This window comes from Hemicordylus capensis, chromosome 4 (assembly GCF_027244095.1).
Source record: "Hemicordylus capensis ecotype Gifberg chromosome 4, rHemCap1.1.pri, whole genome shotgun sequence".
Classification (NCBI taxonomy): Eukaryota; Metazoa; Chordata; class Lepidosauria; order Squamata; family Cordylidae; genus Hemicordylus; species Hemicordylus capensis.
In genome coordinates this window covers 148,522,041-148,541,056 of record NC_069660.1, presented here as the reverse complement: position 1 = coordinate 148,541,056, position 19,016 = coordinate 148,522,041, and the positions used below count along the sequence as shown (strand labels likewise).

Sequence of the window (19,016 nt, the reverse complement as noted above, 5' to 3'; positions counted from 1 at the left end):
ATTTTGCAAACAAGTCAACACCTTATTTCATACCATTAGTGGAAACTGTACATATATTGTGGGTGAAGACTGGTCCCTATTGTCTTCCCTTGCAGGTTCCTGCCAAAACCACAAATCAGTTGTACTTTTCAAATATTGGAATCTGTCACAGCCATTCGGGGATGAAAAGGGTGTAAGCCAGCAAGTTGAAGCTTCTGGATTTTCTGGCATTCAGTCTGGAATGTTTCATATTTAAGCTGCAAAAAGTCAAACTAGTTCTGAAGAGAGAGAAAGAATGAATGGCTAGCTGGCAGTATGGAAGAGAGCCTGAGGATTTTAACCTCACTTAAACTTTAGAATGTGTTCAAATTTTACACCCTACAGGAAAGATAAAGCTTTTTTAGAACCGGTCATGTAACATATAAAGTTAGCACTAAGACTTCTGTATCTTTCTCTTTCAGTCACGAAATACAAACTCCAGGTCCACAGCAACAGTCCAGATATGCAGCGGTTCCATAAATCTCAAAGGTGCTTTAAAATGCAAAGCTTACATCCATAATAACAAGCCAAAAGTTAAAGATGCTGTTAAGGTACTTTTGCTCCCTTCAGTTTACTGAAGGATTTGATCTTAACCCTTTCACCCATACATCCTACTTAACTTCTGCAACTGTCAGTTCAAGTGACCCCGAATTAAATTCCTAAGTAGTGCCCAGGACCAAGTTCAAGATGTAAATGTATTGTTAAATTAACTGGGAACAGTGCTATGAAATTCAACTTATGTGTCACTGGAAAAACTGGAAGAAAGCAGTATAGCCACATTTAAATGTGGCTATACCAGCAATTACTTACTGTGACTTTTTAATGACTTCTTTGTGGACAAAATCTCTCGAATTTGGGACGACTTGGATTCAAACTCCACAATTGTTACAGTATCTGGTGCCGAGGTGTCCAGCAGCTCCTCTTATGTGATGACTCTGGATCAGTTTCAGTTTGTGACTCCTGAGGATGTGGACAGGTTGCTTGGAATGGTGTGGCCTACCAGCTGCCCTCTTGATCCTTCCCTGACATGGCTTATACTATCTGGCAGGGAGGCTGTGGTAGAGGGCCTGGTAGAGATTATAAAAGCTTTTCTGAGGGAGGGCAGGGTGCCTCCTTGTCTTAAGGAGGCAATCATTAGACCCCTTCTGAAGAAGCCTGCCTTGGATCCCTCAGAGTAAAGTAATTACAGGCCTGTCTCCAACCTTCCATGGTTGGGCAAGGTAATTGAGAAGGTTGTAGCCTCCCAGCTCCAGGTGGTCTCGGAGGAAAGTAATTATCTAGACCCATTTCAAACTGGTTTTCGGGCAGGCTATGGGGTGGAGAGTGCCCTGGTCGGCCTGATGGATAATCTCCAATTGGAAATTGACAGAGGGAGTGTGACTTTGTTGGTCTTTTTGTATCTCTTGGCGACTTTCAATACTATTGACCATAGTATCCTTCTGGAACATCTGAGGGGATTTGTGGGGTGGGAGGCACTACTTTGCAGTGATTCCGCTCCTACCTCATAGGCACATTCCGATGGTGTCTCTTGGAGACTGTTCTTCAAAATCTGAACTTTCATATGGTGTCCCTCAGGGCTCCATATTGTCTCTGATGTTGTTTAACATCTACATGAAACTGCTGGGAGAGATCATCAGGGAATTTGGTGCAGGGTGTTATCAATATGCTGATGACACCCAAATCTATTTCTCCATGTCAGCATCATCAGGAAAAGGCATAACCTCCCTAAACGCCTGCCTGGAAGCAGTAATGGGCTGGATAAGGGATAACAAACTGAGGCTGAATCCAGATAAGACAGAGGTACTTATTTTGCGGGGTCGGAACTCGGGAGACGATTTTGATCTGCCGATTCTGGATGGGGTTGCGCTCGCCCAGAAGGAACAGGTATGCAGTCTGGGGGTGCTTCTGGATCCGATCCTCTCCCTGGTGTCCCAGGTTGAGGTGGTGGCCAGAGGTGCTTTTTATCAGCTTCGGCTGATACGCCAGCTGCATCCGTTTCTTGAGATGAACGACCTCAAAACAGGGGTACATCTGCTGGTAACCTCTAGGCTGGATTACCGCAATGTGCTTTATGTGGGGCTGCCTTTGTATATAGTCTGGAAACTGCAGTTGGTTCAGAACGCAGCAGCCAGGTTGGTCTCTGGGTCATCTAGGAGAGACCATATTACTCCTGTGTTGAAGGAATTGCACTGGTTGCCAATACGTTTCCAGGCAAAATACAAGGTGCTGGCCATTACCTATAAAGCCCTAAACAGCTTAGGCCCTAGGTATTTAAGAGAATGTCTTCTTCACCATGAGCCCCACCACCTGCTAAGATCATCTGGAGAGGTTCACCTGCGGCTGCGTCATCTGGTGGCTGCTTGAGAATGGGCCTTCTCCATTGTAGCCCCTGGACTTTGGAATGCGCTCCCTGTTGAAATAAGAGCCTCCTCATCTCTGGCAACTTTTTAAAAGGCACTAAAGACACATTTATTCACCCAGAATTTTAATTAGATTTATAGTTTTAAATAACTTTAATACTGGGCTTTAAATGTTTTAATCTTTTAAATGATTTTAATTGTTAATTGATTTAATGTTTTAAATTATTTTGATTGTAAACTGCCCAGAGACGCAAGTTTGGGGCTGTATAGAAATATTTTAAATAAATAAAAATAAATAAATACATTCAAAAGAGGGAACTTCTTTAAAAATGGGAGGCTTGAGATTCCTCCCATTTTTGTGTAGTATGTGCAGTAGATTGTGTAGTATGTGCAGGTGTCTGCATAATTATTGGCTTATACAATTGTGACATCAGTTGTATTGTTTTGGATTATAATGGGCTTTAGAGCAATGGAAGGGGGCAATATTGCTGTCAACTGAACTCAGGTTCCAATATGCTGGTTATAGCTATTTCCTTTCACATCTGATTTCACTGCAAAGATGGATACTAAATGCAATAGTCTGAGAATCTTCGGTGTGTTGTTCTGGCTGTGACTTAGAATAGTCTTGCAAATTGTAGAATGGTTGTGTATCTCTGTTCTTGCCTTCACAGGCCTTGAAGAGGGACATCATAAACACTCTCTCTGATCGGTGTGAAATATTATTTGAAGATCTGCTTATAAATGAAACTCTAGGAAAGAAAAGTAAGGGGGAGAGAAATTGTACATTTTTAAAATTAATGCTTTGCCTTAAGTTTGACATTTTTAAAATGGTGCTTCTGATAAAAAGAATGTGTTCTTAGCAAAAACAAAGGGTTCATGTGTTTGAGAGTCAAATAACAAGATTATTTTGCAGGAGCTGCCTGTCCTATTGATATAGTAACAGATGTTTTTCTCCATGCAGTTATTCCATGTACTGCATCGTTTCTGGGCTTTACAAAAGCTTGTTTTATCTGACAGATAAAGCAAGGTTTTGTAAAGCCCAGACATGATGCAATGACTGGGGTTGCCAACCTTTTCACCACCCCCTGCTCCTGTACCATGAACAACAGCTTTGAATGCTGTAGATATTGGCAAGTGCTAATACTTCTCTGTACGCCATGCAAAGCATAATCTGCTGACTTCTGCAGATCAAGCTATTAAAAGCATGGGATCAAGCCATGCTTTTTAATCAGTTGGCATGGGGAAACTGATGTTCAAGAAAACCAAGTCTGAAACTCCCATGAATATAGGGAGATAATTGCACAGTTCTTTGGCTGGCCCTTGTTTCTGAGCTTGGAACAGATTGTGTGATAGTACATTGAGGCAAATATTGTCCTTAAAGATGTGAAATCTTTGTGCTGGAATATTCACTTTCTTCCCTTCCTCCCACCCCCGTCAGAAGACTGGGCTTTTATGCATTCTGGAAAGTGTACATTTGTTTTGGTAATGTTTCTCTTTATTTTTGCTGTTATACATCAATATATATATATATAAACAAACAAACAAACACGGATCCAAATAACTTCCTAGGCCCCATCTTGCAGAAGATTTCTCTTGCATTAGATTGCATAAACTGATTGGAAACAGACAGTCAGTCTAACATCTAGCATTTGGTCCTGATGCCACTGCACCATAAAATGTAGTCCATCTCCTTTCTCTGTTTGGGCATCATTTAGATCAAATGGAAATATCTGCTGTGAATTAGATTCTAGCTGAGCAAAGCTGCTAGACTGCCTGCAATTTTCAGTTTTCTCTTTAGGTGGCATATGTCTTCTACAGATGTGAATATCTTTGCATGACATGTGCCAACTATAAATTTAATGCTGACAGTTGAAACTCTTCGGGATAATTTCCTCTAAACAATCTGTGCCCCTCAACTACTTTTCTGTTCAAATATGACACTCTGTCCTAACTTTCCAGACTAGTAACAAGTAGCAGTAACAAGTACACATCATGAATTTATTGTGCTGAAAACTAATTGTCTAGGAAGTCAAAGAACAGAGGCCAGCTGGAGGGTGTGTGTTTGTGTGTTTGTGTGTGTGTGTGTGTGTGTGTGCGCGCCCTTCCACTTCTATTGGGAGGCTGTGTGGGACCAACTGATACATCACTGGTCCACTTCTGGTGGTAGCTCCTACTTTCCACAACAAACTACTTGCCTTCATGTGTGTTATTTGGTCCAGTATTAAAAGTAGTTGGGGACACTTATGCCAAGTGTTCCAAGTGGAAAGAGGAGCAGTGCTACAGTTTTGAAGACCGTATAAATGGATTCAGCAAGCACACCTAACGAAAGAACATTTATGCACGTTTATCAAGAAGTTACATTTTCTGCCATTTTTTGTGGACCATTCTGAATTATAAATTTCTATATATTTCTGCAAAGTAGGCAAACAGCTATACCCTTTGCCAACTGAAGCCAGGCAAGGCCCCCGGCACTGACCTGGTCCCACCAGAGTTTGTCCAGTGTGGACTGGTGGGCGCCAGTGCTTGCTTCGTTGTTTACTGCCATTGATAGATCAGGGTGCATACCGAAAGACTGGGGCTTGTCCATCATTGTACCTATCTATAAGAAGGGGTGCAGAAGTGAGCCAGGCAATTATAGGCCAACCAGTCTTCTGAGTAGAGTTAGCAAACTTAACGCTAAACACCTTTATTGGAAGTTGAGGGAATGGATGGAACAGGATAACATTCTTGCAGAAGAGCAAGCGGGGTTCAGAGAAGGGGGTCTACTGTTGACCATTGTTTTGTTCTGCATCATCTAGCACAGTAATATGCTCAATCCTTGCATGTTGCCTTTGTATATCTTAGGTTGCCTTTGACTCAATCCCACGGGATAGGCTCTGGGATAAATGGAGAGCCTCCTCCATTGATCGGCTTCTCTTAGCTCTGATTAGAGCTTTACACATATCGCCAACCATGAGGGTTAGGTACAATCCACAGGGAGGATTAACCAGAGCTATTCCAATTGGAAAGGGGGTCTGACAAGGATGTGTGCTGGTGCCATTGCTGTTTAATTTTTTTGTCAACGACATGGTGACCCATCTTGATAACAGTGATTTCCATCCTCCCAAGCTAGCTGGAAGAAGTATCCTGGTGTTGCTGTATGCGGATGACGTGGCCATTCTGGCTAGAACCCCAGTTGGTCTAAGGAGGGCCTTGGGGGCATTGGCTGTTTATTGTAAGAGAGAACGGCTGAGTATTAATTATGAGAAAACAAAGGTGTTCTCCTTTGCTAGGAAACCTAAGAGACGGGTATGGAAGATCAGTGGACAAAGGATAAAGCAGGTCCAAAATTTCGTAAACTTGGGATTCATCGGGATCAAGACAGGCCCATGCCTCTCATATGGCCCAGATTGCCCAAAACAGTGCCTGAGCTATTTTGCAGTTCTTTAGAACCAGGGGAGGGTATTTTATCCCCGCGATCTTAAAACTTTTTCGAGCAAAATCACTGGCACAGTTACTGTACAGTGCCCAATTGGGTCCTTACCCAGATCTGTCCCCGCTAGAAGTGGTGCAGTCTAAATTCTTGAGAGAAATATTTCAGACACCCAAGTGCACCTCTAATGCAAGGCTCAGATTGGAGGCGGGTCTCATTAGAGTTGAGGCCAGATGCTGGCAAATGGCGCTGTTTTATTGGCTGAGAGTTTTTTCCTCAGACACAGGGCTGAGCTGCTTAGTATTAGAGGATTCCTATCAGTTGACCTGGAAGTGTGCTCTGAACCAAAAGATGACTGCTCTGGGCCTCGATCAGTCTGCCTTGCTTACGCAAAGTTTGGAGACAGCTAGGAAGCACATTAAACAGAGAATTGAGGATTTTGAGAGACTTACGGATATAGCAAGGGCACCTGACTTTCAGAGCCAGCAATCAGTCAGGTATAGTTTGGCCCCAGCATCCTATCTCACTCTCTTGGAGGTGCCCCCACTTAGAAGAGTTTTTAACCTGGTAAGATGCAATGCCCTGCCTTCAGCCCTCTTAGAGGGCAGATATAGAGGGACTCGCTATGGGGAGAGGCTCTGCCCATGTGGGGAAGGTCAAGTGGAAACAGTCACCCATGTGCTATTGGAATGTTTGTTCTATAGAGACCTGTTCTATAGAGACCTCTCATTTACCCTTTGATGACTAAATGCCCAGGTCTTGATTCCCCTCAGATGATTGGCAGGCTGTTGGAAGGAAGTAATTCCAGCACCACCAGACAGGTAGCTAAATTTTGTAGCACAGCCATCCATTTGCGTAAGAACTTAATAATGGGAAAATAGGTGATGGATTTAAGGCCAGAACAACTTTTGTAGCTACAATGTGGCTAACTGCAGGTGGGCACACAGGTATTGGGATCACCTGTATATCATCACTAAATCTAACAACAAAATTTTCCCATGCTCCTGAATTGTTTAACCCCTCTCAGATTCAGGAGCCGGAAAGGCAACTGTTTGAGTTTTGTTTTGTGTGTAGTCTCATAAATATGAAATACTGCTGCCTCCTTATATTCTTAATTATGTATTTTTAGTAGTATTTTCAGTACCTTGATCTATGCTGAGGAGGACTTTTTAAAATTTATTTAGTTTTATTGTTTGTAGTAGAAGCTTGAGTGTCTTCTCTTCTACATTTGTTTTAATCTCATGCTGGTCGCTGACCGAAATAAAGAGATTTGATTTGATTTGGCTGTACCCTTTGGTCCAACCGTGCCAGATCCATTCTTGATCTCTATCACTGGAAAATCCATCTCTTTAACAGAATGGTGCCAACACACACAGTGCCTGCTTCTATATAGGCAGGACGCACGTGCAACATCTGTGCAATTTCTAAAATTTGGTATCTCACTAGCTAATCCAATGCTTTCTTGTAGTTTAAGATGCAGCAATAGAGCATTCAGAATTAAGCACATTTTAAACAAAAAATAAAATTGAATGCTGACAGCTTGGAGGTTGTGTAACTGGGGTTAAGGCAACCTGCACACAGGTAGCACTGATGTTGCATATACATTGGCACCATCTTGGCGAAGGGATTTTTTCCCCCCCAGTGGTGGAGGACCAGTGTATCACAATCGATGGTCTGCCCACTCCCAGTGTAATGTAGGCTAGATTCTATAGCATCCTTCAGTGATCTATAATAAGAGTTCTGTATTTTCTTCACCGCCGCTTCCCCCTGCCCTTGCTCAGATTCAGAGAGGGAGTATCACACTTTGCCCTGCAGAGTATTTGCCCCCATTGCTGGATCCAGTGTTTTGCTGTGTGATTACAAGTTTGGTGATGAGACAACCAGGGAAATCCAAGAGCGTTTTCTTGAGATGTTGGATCAGGCTGTTCAAGCAGAGGATTTGCATCCAGCAGAGGAAATAAACACAGGTAAATATAGCAGCTAAGTTAAGAGCTGGATTACTCCCTGCCAGGAATTACTGAGAAGCTAGATCCAAGATACTTAACTCTGATTCATAAAATGTTGACTAACTGGGGAGTTTGAACTTGGCTTGGGTTTTTAACATATCTGCACCTTGTAGGTTCCTAGGGATTTTGAATATATATGACAAGATATGAATTAGAGTTGGAAAATATCATGCCAAACTCTCTCATTCTATTCTATACATTCTTAATTCAAGGGAAAAGACTCTTCCTTGAGTGCAATTTGTTTATTTTAAAAATGTATATCCCTTTCATAAGAAGTTTCAATGAAGTTTACAAGTCTAAAAGATAAATGAGAAAGACAAACTCAGAGGAAACAAAACCACTACAACTTGCTATAATAATGGAACACTAGACAGAGAGAGTTAAAATCACTAAAAACACACACCGAATTCTCAAGTAGCAATGGGGGAAAGCCTACTAGAACAGAAGAGTTTTAAGTAGATGCCCTACGTGGGGCAAGCCAGATCTCACAGGAAAGGAGGTTCCACAGCACCACCTGCTTTAGGCCTGATCAAACCACACACACTGCCAAAGATCTATTTAAAACCCTCCTGATCAAATCAGCTAGTCCCCTCAGCTGCCTTTACTAGCCAGGCAGGGCAGGGATTGAGCGGGGATTCCTCCAAGGATCCTGTCCACCACTTCAGGTTGAGCAAGCTAAAAATTATACACAACTCCCTGAGCTTTGTGTTATGGCAGAGGCCATTTTGGGAGCAACCAGCAATAGCCCTGGTCACCACCTCATTCCAGAGGGTGACCAAGGTTTTGGCAGAACCATTAACTCTTCTCGGCTGGACTATCCACCAAAGCCCTCAGGAATCCATTCATAAGCTTCTGGGGTTGGAGCAGTTATTTATTTATTTTTTATTTATTTATTTTATTCTATTTCTATACCAACCTTCCAAAAATGGATCAGGGCGGTTTATACAGAGAAATCTAATTAATTAATTAATCCCCCCCCCTTCCAGTGGTGGAGGACCAGTGTATCACAATCGATGGTCTGCCCACCCGCAGTGTAATGTAGGCTAGATTCTATAGCATCCTTCAGTGATCTATAATAAGAGTTCTGTATTTTCTTCACTGCCACTTCCCCCTGCCCTTGCTTAGATTCAGAGAGGGAGTATCACACTTTGCCCTGCAGAGTATTTGCCCCCATTGCTGGATCCAGTGTGTTGCTGTGTGATTACAAGTTTGGTGATGAGACAACCAGGGAAATCCAAGAGCGTTTTCTTGAGATGTTGGATCAGGCTGTTCAAGCAGAGGATTTACATCCAGCAGAGGAAATAAACACAGTTTTAATTAATAAAATTTTAATTAATAAAATGGACCCCTTTCCCCAAAGGGCTCACATAGACACCAGCAACAGTAACTGGAGGTACTGTGCTGGGGGTGGAGAGGGCCAGTTACTCTCCCCCTGCTAAATAAAGAGAATCACCACGTTAAAAGGTGCCTCTTTGCCAAGTTAGCAGTTGAATGGATCCCCTGACCTTGTGGAGATTAGAGACTGCAACAAGCCTAAACCCTATCAGGAAGTGATCCAGCCCTGACAAAGGAGTGATATTAATCTTCCCCCTCTAAAGGGGATAACAGTCTGGAGCATGCCCTGCTTTGTGAATGTGTGATTATAGCAATTTGAACAGATCCATGGTGGCCAGGAAATCCTAAGCCACACCTGGGGCAGGAGCCCCAACGTGGCTTACAGTAGAAAGAGAGAGAAGGCTTGTATCTTTCACTTTCATCTCTGGCCTATAATCAGAAATTATGTGGTGGTAAGGCTGTTATAGGGCAATGCAAAACACCCCAAAACATGTTTTTAAAACATATGCTAGTCACTTGATGTGCTCATAAATCAGTCAATACCTTTTGCAGTTAACAGCTTAGAAGACTGGGAGTAGATTTACTATTTATGTTAGCCCTATTTGCATGTTACGTTACACATGTACAGGCTCTGTACAGTAGATCTGTATGTGCATACAGTTATTCACACATAATGATCAACACACACAGCAGTATACTTTCTGCACCATACATTTGAGGGCTCCTGGTTCCGGCTTCAATTTTAAAATAGATGCATATACAGTCATTTACACGAATGCAGATGTGTACAGACCCTGTACATACATATAATGTTATGTCTGAATAGGCTATAAGTCTATATCTTAGCTGAGTAAAAGGATGAAAAATCTTCTTTCGGTTTTTAAACAAAAGCTGAAAATGCAGAGAAGAGGCTTGGAATGTTTTCTCCTTTCCCCCTGACTCATGCACAGCCAGATAGGTCAAAGGGGAAAGGGAAACTGGATTGTATCCAGACTAACTCCACACCAATGTGCCAGGGTTTCCTATTGAAACCAAGGGGAGGGGGAGTTTTTGGTGATTCCTACCCTTTCCTGTGCAGCTGCTGGTGCTTTTCGAAACTATGTCTCTGAGGGTTGGAGGACTCTTGGGGACATAGTTTTTGGGGGTACAGGCAGCTTCAGAGGAAAGAAAGGATTGCTTTGTTGCATGGTTTTCATGCCACAGAAAAGCCTGGCACGGCTGGTGCAGGGTTATTCTGGATGTTGGCCATAATGCAACAAACAGGTAGGATGAGTCTTAATGCCATGAGGATAGAATTGTCTCGATTCAAGCAACTTAACATTGGTTATGTTGTCTACCTATGGCTTTCTATTTTGTGACTTACAGTGCTTGCTTTACTCTTGAAAATACAGTGACCCACTCTGTCTCTCTTCAGTTTGGCTCTCAACAGATTTATTTGCAGTACTTAATTAATTGATATATTGCCCTTCCTAAAGTGGCTCAGGGCAGTTTACATGAAAATCAAAAATACATAACAATTAAAATCAAAAACCAATTAAAAGCAGGTGTTGGGGATCCCCCGACGACCCGCCACAAGAGATTGAGCCGGCACTTAGGAACCTACCCTCCCAATGTGGCCGGTGTCAGTCCCTCCTGGCCATGCAGCCCTGGAGGTGGCTGCTTAGCCCGGACAGGGAATGTCTGTCTGGCCCCCACAGGATAGCAGCACGCCATCACTTGAAGACGGCAAGTTGTCATAGGACCAGGAGCAACTCACATGAGATCTCACCCTGAGTTATCACAAGACTTGCCCCACCTGCCAAGGGTTATATAAACTAGAGCTGGCCAGTGATGAGCTGCCAAGAGGTCAGGAGTCCCTTGGATTGCTGGAGGCAGCTGTTCCCACTGGCAGTCTATGAAAGGAAGAGCTTGCCAGACAGTGGCATAGTGCTCCCCCAGTGGCCATCTGGAACCCTCTACACAGGAGGAGGTGGAACCTTACAGCAAATTAAAATTACAATTAAAACTAAATATAATTCAAAGCCATTCTAAAAAGTCAGGTCTTTAAGGCTCTCCTTAAAGATTCCACTATAATAATGTCCCACTCAAAGGTTGAATGTTGGGGTGTTTGAAATTATCTGAACATTTGCCTATTTTAAAATATCCTATCTATTCAAATTTTAATAGGCTATGTAAATAATAATTTGGTCTACACCTTACACTACCTTTTCCTAAAGACTTTTTGCTATACCTTACACTACCTTTTGCTAGAGCTCTTTAGTGTGAACAAATATGATTTGCTTTAGCAGTTGGCTCCCCTAAATCCCGCTTTCATGCATAAAGGGGTTAAATCCGCTGAGCAGATAAAGGCAAATAAGATTTCAGTGGTGGTAATCTGTTCTCCTGAACTCATTTTTTATTAGTTGATGCTCTAATGAACCCAAGTGATGAGCACCTTGACCCCCTACAGATTTGGATAGCTGTGGCTGGCTATCCAAGCTATTTGAGTAGCTTGTTGTGTTGCAGCTAAGATGGCATGCAAAGGCAAGGAGGATTGGTCCATCATGTAATGCTAGATAGTTGTATCCCACAGTATTGGGATATGTAGAGCTTAAATGAATTGGGTGGGTGGGGATTTCAGCAACTTAAATTTGAAATGTTGTTCTTCATTTCCCCCACTTATAGATGCTATGGTTTTTTTTAAGGGTTACTCCAAAAAAAAAGGGTGAAAGTACTGAATTGAGCAAGTTGGGCTTAAAATGTGTTATCAAAAGAATATATGCTTTATATCTCTTGGGCAGATATGGAAAGTAAAATTTGAGTGTTGGAAATTCAGCAGCATCCCAAATGAGAGGGAGGATCTTGCCACGAGTTTGTCTCCTCAGACAAACACTCTAAACAAGGAGAGCAGGGAGGGGGCTTCAGAGCACTTAGCTGTGGAGCAAAGACAATGGTCCTGTTCAAGCATTACAGAAAGGGCAGTTGCTACACCCATATACAGCACCCCTTGGAATGCATGTAGAAATCCTGCCCAGCTCCTACATGCTCTGAAACACCACCTCCTTGGCCATCCACTGTACTTGTGGAGAGATCTTACTGAATACAGTACTCCTCAAAATAGGATTCCCAGATCTTGTATGGTATTCTCTTCCACCCCAAATAACGCTTCCTTTTGAATGGCTGCCAGCTAAACACAGCAGCAGATGACAGTAACAGGGGAGTGGGGCTTCTCATTCATTGACCTCAGGTCTGAAAGCAACCCTTGGCTCTTGCCTCTTTCTCTCTGCAGAGGTAGCAATGGCTACGGGGATGAGATGGGAACCTTTTCAACTCAGCCTGGTGTTTGGGCTGCAGCTGCTGCTGGTTTTGAAGCAGCAGACATTAGGCTAGTTCACATGATGATAAATAGGGTAGGGCAAGAGTCCTACCCTAGTTTGGGAGCTGTACATACTCCCGTTCTCTGCTTGTGTGCAAGTAAAAATCGATATAGGAGGCACCTACAGTCATCGTCTCTTAAGCAGCAGCTGGGTGCAAGGGTTTTTTCCTCCTACTGTATTCAGCAACTGGGTAGGATGGAGCCCTCATACCCACCTGCCACTTAGGTGCCTCCTGCTTTGTGTTTTACTTGCACACAAGCAGAAAACGGAAGCGTTCACAGCTCCTGATTTAGGGTAGGACCCTGTTTATCAGTTTGAACTAGCCTATCATGTAAAACACATTCCCCAGCCACTGTGGTTGCCCTCCCTCCATGGTTTTTTAAAGGTTCCTGCCCATATGGTTCCACTGATGGCACTTAGTGTACTACACAAGCAATGTTTGGCCCCTTGAGAAGGCATGTACTGAATGTCGTGAGTGTGCCATCGGAGGAACTCTGTAGGTGGAAACTTTATGCAGATCTAGACTGGCTTGTGAGGAATTGTGGATGTTGGGCTACATATAAACAGTGTCTTGGCCATCCATGTGTGGGGTTTAAATGCCCACCCCTCCAATTCTGGCTAAGTATGTCATACACTAATTCAGGGTTACACAACTTTTGGCACTCCAACTGTTGTTGAACCACAACTCCCATCATCCCGAGCACAATTTATAGGGCTAAAGTGCCAAGGTTTGCCTCCCCCTGTACTAATCTCTGAATTATTCAACAGGTGAAGCTCCACCTTTCCTCATTAGTGCTTGCAACCTAGTTCAGTTTTGTATCATGAAGTTTTGTATCGGTGGCTATGGCATATAAAATGAGGTCATGGGTTATATGTGTCTTACACTCAGGATAAAATAGTCACATACATTAGATTTGCATATGTTTGCTTGCTTTGTGTCCCTTTGCTTCGGAAACTGAGACTTCTAAAGATTATTGACAAATACTGCAGAGGCCAAGAAAGGAGGAATCTGAATGAGAATGGGATTAAACGGAGACACACACACACCATGTTTCTTTATTCCTCCAGTTGAAATAAATTCACCTAAGGAACTCCAAGATGATGTGCAACAGAAGCGGTTGACAAAAGAAATGCTTTTGTTGAAACTTCATCAGAACATAGGTATGTGGACTCCAGAAACTGCTCCTACACTTTGGGTATTTTCTCCCTGGGTATGATCAGCAACGTAACTTTTTTTTTCTTCCTGAATTCCTGCCTCCTTCAGCAAAACTTATGCAGCAGTGTGTGTGCAGTGGGGATGGGTAGGGTGGCATGCAGGATGACTGAGGATGGTACCGTGTGTCCTTCATAAAATGCTTATTCTCCATGGCTTTCCCAAAACTACAATTGAGGGAAAAGAATCGCCAGGTGGTGGAAGAGTAGATTGGAATAACTGGATTCACACATCCAGCAATGTGCAGTGGGGAAACCTTGTGGTCAGTAGGATTTTTAGTGACTTCCCTGATATGCATATTCTCTGTGATTCACCTGATTAAGCTCTGAAGTTTAGGTCATCTGTGATGCAGCATTAGGAGCAAAGAACTGAGGATTATGAAAATCCTCCTGGAGGGGGGTTATATCCCTTTCTGCCTAAAATTGTAAAATCTCCCCACACTGGCGTTGGTACACCGATCAATGTGCCTATTATTTGATTGAAGTCTAACTATTGTCAGCTATTCCATGAAGCCAAGAATGCTGTATAGGTGGCAACTTATTTTTATCCATAGGCCGTCATTTTTTAGCAAGGGCAGGAGTGAGGGCTGCTTTCCTCTTAACCCTGCAGCAGTCAGGGGCAAACATAGCAGTGCTGAAAAGCTTTTTCTGCTGATCACCTGGTATAACTACAGGAACACAGCTATAGCCAGAGGACTGCAGGCCACCTCTAGCCTCAGAGGAAAAATGCCTCTAAATACCAGTTGCAGGGGAACAATAGCAGGAGAGAGAGCATGCCCTCACCTTTTGCCTGGGAACTACTCAGAGGCATCTGGTGGGCCACTGTGTGAAACAGGATGCTGGACTAGATAGGCCTTGACCCAGAAGGGCTGTTCTTGTGTTCTTAACACAGGCAGTTATCAGTGACGAATGTAATTGCCTAGGATTCCTCATGACTTGATCTTGCTTGATACAGGATCAAGTGCATACCCCACTCTTGTGTGATTTGTCTGGCTGCTCCTTCAAGCCTCTGTGACGGATCAGACTCTGCTCCTGAGATTTCAGCTTTTTAAAAAATCCATATCATTGTTTCACAATAACTGTTAACTAATTTGTTCTTGTAACTAGCCCAAGTCTGAAGCCTGTTGATTGAAGCATATTTTTGTTGTTCCTAGTAAAGTCAGTACTTATTAACCATTATCTGATAATACTTGAGTGATTAATTGACACCACCACCTAGGGATGCACATATCAGGCAGTATAGAAATATGATAAATAATTATCTATTTTGAGTGGTCAAATGCCCGACCCCATCCTTTCAGTTTTGTTGGTTAAATATTCATATTATCAGGCATACACAAACTAGACTCTGTATGTGGACGGTCAATTAAATGTTACATCCAACATGCGCAGGCTGGGTGGGTGTGATCCCATCATATGCTGATTCTGTATGCTTTGACCAATGTATAAATAGGGCTTATGAATGGAGGAAATAGAATCATGTGCATGTTGTTGAATAGAATGAAATGACTAATGGGACCTTTTTTTTATTCATGTATTTTGAGTGTTGCCAAGAGGCACGTACTAGACTCTCACTGTATTCTGTTCTTCCTGTTTCTTGCTTTCTAGCAATCTAGGTTATCCTGTTCACATGCTGAATTTGTATTTCCTTTGTCATTTTTAGGCGTGGTGATAGCAGTGGCTGTTGCAATATCGGCGGCAGCCTTCTCCTTTAACTACTTCAGTGACTAGACTTCAGACATCAAGCATCATCCTGGAAACTCCAGCCACCATAGATTTAATCAGAAGATGCATGCTTCTGGAACCGAGTGCATTAGCAACCCAATGTGTCACCTAAAAATACCAATTAGCTGTTCTAAATAATAATGATAGCTTCAGCTGTCTTGTTTCTGCATGCTGATAGTGTAGGTGGGGTGGTTTTAAGAGGGAGAAAGAACACCAACACTACCAACTGGGCAGATGATACCTGTAATATAATCTTATTTTTCCAGGAAGAATATCTCAAATGTGTACTTTCCTCCTTACTAATTAAAAGGATAATTGCTAAAGTTGTTTCTTTTGTTTCAAGAGACTGTGAAGTTGTAAAAATTTAAATGGTGTATTTTCTTTGAATTGCCCAATACTTCAGGTGTTGCCTTTTTAAAATGACTTAATAGTCATGACTACTTTTTCCTCTATTACCAAAAGTATCACTGGGTCCCCATGACATGTCTATGCTATTGACTTAAGCTGGTATTCCTATTTATTTCTCAGGCAAAAGTGCGAACTCTTACTTCTCTGAGGAAGGACTAGGAATCTCTAACAGAACTCAGTGCCCCACCAGTTATGTGTTACATGTATTAAATAAATAAATCACAATTCCCAACATTCTTTGGTGGATGCCAGGACAACTTAAACTTCTATGAAGTCAGCTGTTCAGGTAGTGTTGATATGGCATTGGTATGTGTTCTGTGACAGTATCCCATACACATTTTCCAGTGTATTTTCAAATTTCAAAATCAACAATTACCCAGACCAGTCTTGTTCTGAGATGCAAGTAGCACAAGAAAACGTTGCATGGTCCCACATGTCTTTTGTAACCTTCTCTTCTTCCACACACCCCATGACAGTCTCTGTCTGCCAGAGCAAATTTGTCCTAGTGCTATGAGTATGCTATAACCTGTAACCATTCTCACTAGTAACTGAACTCTACTACCACCACCCCTGCTCACTAAGAAGCCTTGTACAAGCAGTCAGGAACTTAAAGGTGCTCCAAGTTAAGATGAGCAATACTTCAGAGGTTTGTAAGTGGCTGCCTTGTATTAACTTCATAACACTTGCTATACACACATGGACAAATTTGTTGGTACCCTTACAGCTCATTGAAAAAGTGTTTTATGCCTCCTGAAAAGTGATTAAATGAAAAGCAACTGTCCCATGTATACCTGCGTGCCTTTGATATGTCATCGAGTAAAGCAAAGCAAGTGTGAAAAGAGATAAAGTATTGCTTATTCTACAAAGATATTCTAAAGTGGCCTGGACACATTTGTTGATACCCCTAGAAAAGATCATAAATAATTGGATTCGAGTGATTTTTCAAATTAGCTGTTTTCTTTCATTAGTATCACACATGTCTCCAATCGTGCAATCAGTCATTCAGCCTATTTAAATGGAGAAAAGTAGTCACTCTGCTGTTTGGTATCATCGTGTGTCCCACAATGAACATGGACCAGAGAAAGCAAAGGAGAGAGTTGTCTGAGGAGATCAGAAAGACAATGATAGACAAGCAATGTTAAAGGCAAAGGCTATAAGACCATCTCCAAGCAGTTTGATGTTTCTGTGACAACAGTTGCAAATATTATGTTTTTTATTTTATTTTACATATTTTTATACCACCCAAAACTTGCATCTCTGGGTGGTTTACAACAAGTTCTTATGACATTATGAAGAAGTTCAAGGTCCATGGGACTGTAGCCCACCTCCCTGGATGTAGCCGCAAGAGGAAAATTGACACCAGAATGGGCAGAAGGATAGTGAGAATGGTAGACAAAAAGCCAAGGACAACTTCCAAAGAGATACAAGCTGAACTCCAAGGTCAAGGTCCATCAGTGTCTGATTGCACTATCCGTCACTTTTTGAGTGACAGTGGGCTCAATGGAAGAAGACCCAGGAGGACTCCACTGTTGAAAGAAAAACATTAAAAAACCAGACTGGAATTTGCTAAAATGCATATTGACAAGCCACAATGCTTCAGGCAGAATGTCCTTTGGACAGATGAGACAAAACTGGAGCTTTTTGGAGTCACATCAGCTCTATTTTTGGAGTCACATCAGCTCTATGTCCACGAATGAAAAAATGAAGCTTTCAAAGAAAAGAACACCATACCTACTGTGAAACATGGAGGAGGCTCGCTTATGTTTTGGGGCTGCTTTCTTGCTGCATCTGGCACGGGGTACCTTGAGTCTGTGCAGGGAACAATGAAATCTCAAGACTATCAAGAGCGAAACGTACTGCCCAGTGTCAGAAAGCTCTGTCTCAGTCACAGTTCCTGGATCCTCCAACTGGATAATGACCCAAAACACACAGCTAAAAGCACCCAAGAATGGCTAAGGACAAAACATTGGACAGTTAGGTTTGACAGTTAGGTTTGAGTCTAGACCAGGCATGTTCAGTTTGGTGCACCCTGACCCACCCAACCCAGTTTGGTTTGGGGGGGTTGTCATTTTTAAAAATTATTATTAAACTTTGTTCAGGCTGAACAGGGGCCAGTTAGATTCGGGGGTAGTTCGGTATCGAACTACCCAGCTGGCCCTGTTTGATAACCCTATACTGCATAAAGACTCCCCGCTCCACTCCCACTGCTGCTACGTCCACTCTTCCAGGTTTATCTGCCATACTGTAATAGTGAGATGGAGACAGTCCAACCTGTTTCCAAACCATACACTGCTTCCTGCCCTCTCTCCCTCCCTGTCTGTTACCCAGGAGGAGGAGATCTAAACTGCCCCCCTTCTATAGAAAACCGAGAAAGAACCAGGAAAGGACTGGGGAGGGAGTGGGGTGGAAAGGGTGAGAATTCCTGATTCTTCACCATCAAGTTCTCTGCCACATGTCTGTGACTGACTGGTTCTTATTGTATTGAATCCAAGACTTGTCTGCCAAGTGAAATACTGTACGCTTAGAAAGCAGCCGGTGGGGTGGGGGAGAAATAGGGTATCCAGCCTTGGTTTGGAAACCAAAACACCTATGGGGAATTAGGTTCCAAGTTAAGATGTTTGACTTATTTATTTATTATTTATTATTTATTTATTCGATTTTTATACTGCCCTTCTGGAATGGCTCAGGGCAGTTTACAATTAAAAACAGAAACCATTAAAACCAATAACAATTAAAACAGAGATATAAATATTAACACCAATTAAAACATCTTAAAAAACAATTAAACTATCATAATAATTAAAACCCTGAAAACCAGGTTAGCATTAAAACGATTAAAACTAATTAAAAACCTTGAAAGCCCAGGCCAAACAGATGGTTTTTAAGGGCTGTCTTGAAGGTCAGTAAGGAATTAAGATTACAAATTTCTGCTGGGAGTGCATTCCACAGCCCGGGAGCAGCCACAGAGAAGGCCCGCCTCTGAGTCGCCACCAAACGAACCGGTGGTAACTGGAGATGGACCTCCTCAGATGACCTTAACCTACAGTGGGGATCATGTAAAAGAAGGCGCTCTCTAAGATATCTCGGACCCAAGTCATTCAGGGCTTTAAAGGTAATAAACAGCACTTTGTATTTTGCCCAGAAACATATCGGCAGCCAGTGCAATTGTTTCAAGACAGGCATA

At 42.5% G+C, this 19,016-nt stretch overlaps 1 protein-coding gene across 3 annotated transcripts in view; it reads left to right on the top strand.

Annotated features, from left to right (window-relative positions):
- Positions 1-15,747, top strand: part of ODR4 (odr-4 GPCR localization factor homolog) — a 36,803-nt gene extending 21,056 nt beyond the window's left edge. For all 3 annotated transcript variants that reach the window (XM_053250875.1, XM_053250874.1, XM_053250873.1), the window contains exons 10-14: positions 441-569; positions 3,050-3,140; positions 7,572-7,757; positions 13,556-13,648; positions 15,363-15,747. In XM_053250875.1, coding sequence (XP_053106850.1) covers positions 441-569; positions 3,050-3,140; positions 7,572-7,757; positions 13,556-13,648; positions 15,363-15,430 — 567 coding nt within the window. In that variant the 3' untranslated portion in view covers positions 15,431-15,747. The remainder of the gene's footprint in view (positions 1-440; positions 570-3,049; positions 3,141-7,571; positions 7,758-13,555; positions 13,649-15,362) is intronic.
- Positions 15,748-19,016: the final 3,269 nt, after the last annotated feature.